At 55.4% G+C, this 5,398-nt stretch overlaps 1 protein-coding gene across 1 annotated transcript in view; it reads left to right on the top strand.

Moving 5' to 3' along the window:
* LOC130376142 (glutamate receptor ionotropic, kainate 5-like) overlaps nt 1-5,398 on the top strand; it is a 14,757-nt gene that overhangs the window by 1,629 nt on the left and 7,730 nt on the right. The window contains exons 4-8 of the mRNA XM_056583362.1: nt 154-271; nt 2,659-2,768; nt 3,429-3,602; nt 3,753-3,918; nt 4,456-4,681. Coding sequence (XP_056439337.1) covers nt 154-271; nt 2,659-2,768; nt 3,429-3,602; nt 3,753-3,918; nt 4,456-4,681 — 794 coding nt within the window. The remainder of the gene's footprint in view (nt 1-153; nt 272-2,658; nt 2,769-3,428; nt 3,603-3,752; nt 3,919-4,455; nt 4,682-5,398) is intronic.

The following is a 5,398-nucleotide window of genomic DNA, read 5'->3' as shown; positions in this document are numbered from 1 at the left end:
CTCTCTCTCTCTTAATGCTCTCTCACTCTTTAGCTCTTTTTATAAACGGGTTTTACTGGTGTGATGTGTTTGATGTATTGATATGAAGCCTCTCTTTCTGCCTCCCTGCCCCTCCCTCCCTCCCTCCCTCCCCCCTACCTCCCCCTCCCCCCTCCAGAAGGCGGACCTTGCGGTTGCCAGCTTCACCATCACCTCTGAGAGGGAGAAGGTCATCGACTTCTCCAAGCCCTTCATGTCCCTGGGGATCAGCATCCTCTACAGGGTGCACCTGGTAGGCCTCACCCCCCTTGCATACAGCTACACCTAGCATCACCTAGCACACGAGAACACCTAGCATAAAGATACACCTAGTATCACCTAGCATACGGATACACCTAGCATACAGCTACACCTAGCATCACCTAGCATACGGCTACACCTAGCATAGAGCTACACCTAGCATCACCTAGCATAGGGCTACACCTAGCATAAAGATACACCTAGTATCACCTAGCATACCGCTAAACCTAGCATCAAGTAGCACACAGCAACACCTAGCATACGGCTACACCTAGCATGACCTAGCAAACAGTAACACCTAGCATGCGGCTACACCTAGCATCACCTAGCACACAGCAACACCTAGCATACGGCTACACCTAGCATCACCTAGCATACAGCTTCACCTAGCATACAGCTACACCTAGCATCACCTAGCACACAGCTGCACCTAGTATAAAGCTGCACCAAGCATACAGCTACACCTAGCATAGAGCTACAACTAGTAACACCTAGCATACAGCTACACCTAGAAACACCTAGCATACAGCTACACATAGCATACAGCTACACCTAGCATCACCTAGCATAATGCTTCACCTAGCATACAGCTACACCTAGCATCACCTAGCACCCAGCTGCACTTAGCATACAGCTGCACCTAGCATACAGCTATACCTAGCATCCAGCTACACCAAGCATACAGATACACCTAGCATAGAGCTACACCTAGTATCACCTAGCATACAGCTACACCTAGAAACACCTAGCATACAGATACACCTTGCATACAGCTACACTGAGCATCCCCTAGCATACAGCTACACCTAGCACACAGCTACACCGAGTATCACCTAGCACTCAGCTACACCTAGAATCTCCTAGCATACAGCTAAACCGAGCATCAACTAGCATACAGCTAAACCTAGCATCACCTACCATACAGCTACACCTAGCACCCAGCAACAACTAGCATACAGCTACACCTAGCACCCAGCTACACCAAGCATACAGCTACACCTAGCACACAGCTACACCTAGCACACAGCTACACCTAGCACACAGCTACCCCTAGCACACAGCTACACCTAGCATACAGCTACACCTAGCATACAGCTACACCTAGTATACAGCTACACCTAGCACACAGCTACCCCTAGCACCCAGCTACACCTAGCATACAGCTGCACCTAGCACACAGCTACACCTAGCACACAGCTACACCTAGCACACAGCTACACCTAGCACACAGCTACCCCTAGCACATAGCTACACCTAACACCCAGCTACACCTAGCACACAGCTACACCTAACACCCAGCTACACCTAGCACACAGCTACACCTAGCATACAGCTACACCTAGCACCCAGCTACACCTAGCACACAGCTACACCTAGCATACAGCTACACCTAGCACACAGCTACGCCTAGCATACAGCTACACCTAGCACACAGCTACACCTAGCATACAGCTACACCTAGCACACAGCTACACCTAGCATACAGCTACACCTAGCACCCAGCTACACCTAGCATACAGCTGCACCTAGCACACAGCTACGCCTAGCAACCGGCTACACCACGCACTCACACCCACATGCACGCACACTCGCCTGCATTCTCACACACACACGCACGCACACACGCACGCACACACACACACACACGCACGCACACACGCACGCACACACACGCACGCATGCACGCACCACGGACCACAGTCGCACGCCGCTGCCTCAGTGAGCACATCCAGAGATCCCAATCTCCTTAATTGGTGGATGTTGTGTTAGAGCTCAGTGTTGACGGCCTCCCGCCCCCGGGGCTCCTGGGAACATGAGTCTTTGAGAGTTACGACACACTACAACATGATCTCTCTCCGGCGGGGGACACGCGCTTTAATCATTTAAAAGCTGTCCTAATTATTCACACAGTGCGTACAAAACACCAACATTATCTCACATTTAGTTATTTTTAATTGGTTATTTCGGCTCCGGCAAGATGGTACATAGACACACACACCCACACACACACACACACACACACACACACACACACACACACACACACACACACACACACACACACACACACACACACACACACACACACACACACACACACACACACACACACACACACACACAGAACCATTTGGATGCAAACTAATGTGTTTATGATATAATAATGCTCTTATGACAACAACAGTGTTTTCAGTTAGTTTTCTGCTCATTGAACAAGAGGGTTTAAAGTAGAGACACACAGTTGAGATAGACAGTAGAGATATATGTCTAACATTGGTGTCTGTTGTGTCCATACTGTGTGTGTGTGTGTGTGTGTGTGTGTGTGTGTGTGTGTGTGTGTGTGTGTGTGTGTGTGTGTGTGTGTGTGTGTGTGTGTAGGGCCGTAAGCCCGGCTACTTCTCCTTCCTGGACCCCTTCTCCCCGGCCGTCTGGCTCTTCATGCTGCTGGCCTACCTGGCCGTCAGCTGCATCCTGTTCCTGGCTGCTAGGTACTGCAGTACAGACGTTCAGTACAGACGCTCAGTACAGACGCTCAGTACAGACGCTCAGTACACACTCACTCACTCACTCTCAGTACAGACACTCAGTACAGACACACAACAGACACACTCACTCACACACTCACAGTAAAGACACACAACAGACACTAACACACAATACAGACACAAAACAGCAGACTTACAGTACAGACACACACTCGCACACACATCACAGACACAAAACAGACAGACTCACTCACACACACAGTACAGACGCACAGTGCAGACCCACAGCAGACACACTCACAGTAGAGACACTCACTCACACACACACACGCACACGCGCACGCGCGCGCACGCACACACACACACACACACACACACACACACACACACACACACACACACACACACACACACACACACACACACACACACACACACACACACACACACACACACACACACACACACATGTAATTAGGTTGCTCCCTTGTTGTTTTAACATTTAGCTACCCATTAGTTGTTATGGCAACAGGCGAGGCTGCGAGTGTGATGAGGGCAGTTGATTGGTTGACGGCCGTTCTAACTGGGATGCAGGAGACAGCCAATCAGAGAGGAGCTGGAGCCTCACACACGCTCCCAGCCTCATGTGTGTGTCCCCCCCAGGCTGAGCCCTTACGAGTGGTACAACCCCCACCCCTGCCTGCGGGACCGCCGGGACCTGCTGGAGAACCAGTACACGCTGGGCAACAGCCTGTGGTTCCCCATCGGGGGCTTCATGCAGCAGGGCTCCGAGATCATGCCCCGCGCCCTGTCCACGCGCTGCGTCAGCGGCGTCTGGTGGGTACCGGCGCGGGTCTGGGGGGGTCGGCGTCTGGGGCCAGGGTGGGCGGGGGGGGGGGGGGGGGGGGGGGGGGGTCAGGGGTCGGGGTGGGCTGTGGGGGGTCAGGGCTCCGTCCTGGACCCCCCTGACCGCCCCTCTCCCCCCAGGTGGGCCTTCACCCTGATCATCATCTCCTCGTACACGGCCAACCTGGCGGCCTTCCTGACGGTGCAGCGGATGGAGGTGCCCATCGAGTCCCCCGACGACCTGGCGGACCAGACCAACATCCAGTACGGCACCATCCACGGGGGCTCCACCATGACCTTCTTCATGGTGAGGGGCCGCCCGTCTGTCTGTCTGTCTGTCTGTCTGTCTGTCTGTCTGTCTGTCTGTCTGTCTGTCTGCCTGCCTGCCTGCCTGTCTGTCTGTCTGTCTGTCTGTCTGCCTGCCTGTCTGCCTGTCTGTCCGTCTGTCCGTCCGTCCGTCCGTCCGTCCGTCCGTCCGTCCGTCCGTCCGTCCGTCCGCCCGTCCGTCCGTCCGTCCGTCTGTCTGTCTGTCTGTCTGTCTGTCTGTCTGTCTGTCTGTCTGTCTGTCTGTCTGTCTGCCTGCCTGCCTGCCTGCCTGCCTGCCTGTCTGTCTGTCTGTCTGTCTGTCTGTCTGTCTGTCTGTCTGCCTGCCTGCCTGCCTGCCTGCCTGCCTGCCTGTCTGTCTGTCTGTCTGTCTGTCTGTCTGTCTGTCATTTAACTGAAATCTCTCTCTCTCTCTCTCTCTCTCTCTCTCTCTCTCTCTCTCTGTGTCTCTGTGTCTCTGTCTCTCCCTCTCTCCCTCCCCCTCCCTCTCCCCCTCCCCCCCTCTCCCCCCCTCCCCCAGAACTCGCGCTACCAGACCTACCAGCGCATGTGGAACTTCATGCACTCCAAGCAGCCCAGTGTGTTCGTGAAGAGCACCGAGGAGGGCATCGCCCGCGTGCTCAACTCCAAGTACGCCTTCCTGATGGAGAGCACCATGAACGAGTACTACCGCGGGCTGAACTGCAACCTCACGCAGATAGGAGGCCTGCTGGACACCAAGGGCTACGGCATCGGCATGACCCTGGGTGAGGAGGGGGGAGACAGGGGGGGGGGGAGGGGCTACGGCATCGGCATGACCCTGGGTGAGGAGGGGGGAGACAGGGGGTGAGGAGGGGGCATGACCCTGGGTGAGGAGGGGGGAGACAGGGGGGAGGGGGGGCCATGGGATGGGTATGACTCTGGGGGTAGGAGCGGGTGCAGGGGGGTGAGGAGGGGGGAGACAGGGGGGGAGACAGGGGGGGAGACGGGGCTATGGGATGGGTATGACTCTGGGGGTAGGAGCGGGTGCAGGGGGGTGCAGGGGGGTGAGGAGGGGGGAGACGGGGGGGGAGACGGGGCTATGGGATGGGTATGACTCTGGGGGTAGGAGCGGGTGCAGGGGTTGGTAACTCATAGAACACTCAAAAAGAGCCGACAGGAGAGCCAGGGGGGGAAGGGAGAAGGTGAGCAGAGGGGGATAGTTGGGGGGAGGGGGGAGAGGAATAGGTTGGGGGGGGGGGGGGGGGGAGGTAACTCGTAAAACACTCAAATAGAGCCGGCTCCCATAAAACACCCCAGACATAAAAGAAAAGCTCACACTCATAAAACAAACGCATGCAAAACACCGCCATAAACATGTGACACACAAACACACAACAGATAAAGCACACGCACACACGCCTTTAGCCGCCTCAGCACACACACTCTGAGAGAGGGGGGAGACTGGGCCCTCAGGGGGGATACTGGGCCCTCAGGGGGGATAC

This window comes from Gadus chalcogrammus, chromosome 22 (assembly GCF_026213295.1).
Source record: "Gadus chalcogrammus isolate NIFS_2021 chromosome 22, NIFS_Gcha_1.0, whole genome shotgun sequence".
Taxonomy (NCBI): Eukaryota; Metazoa; Chordata; class Actinopteri; order Gadiformes; family Gadidae; genus Gadus; species Gadus chalcogrammus.
The sequence above is the reverse complement of the archived record's forward strand: the minus strand, read 5'-3'. Positions and strand labels throughout refer to the sequence as shown.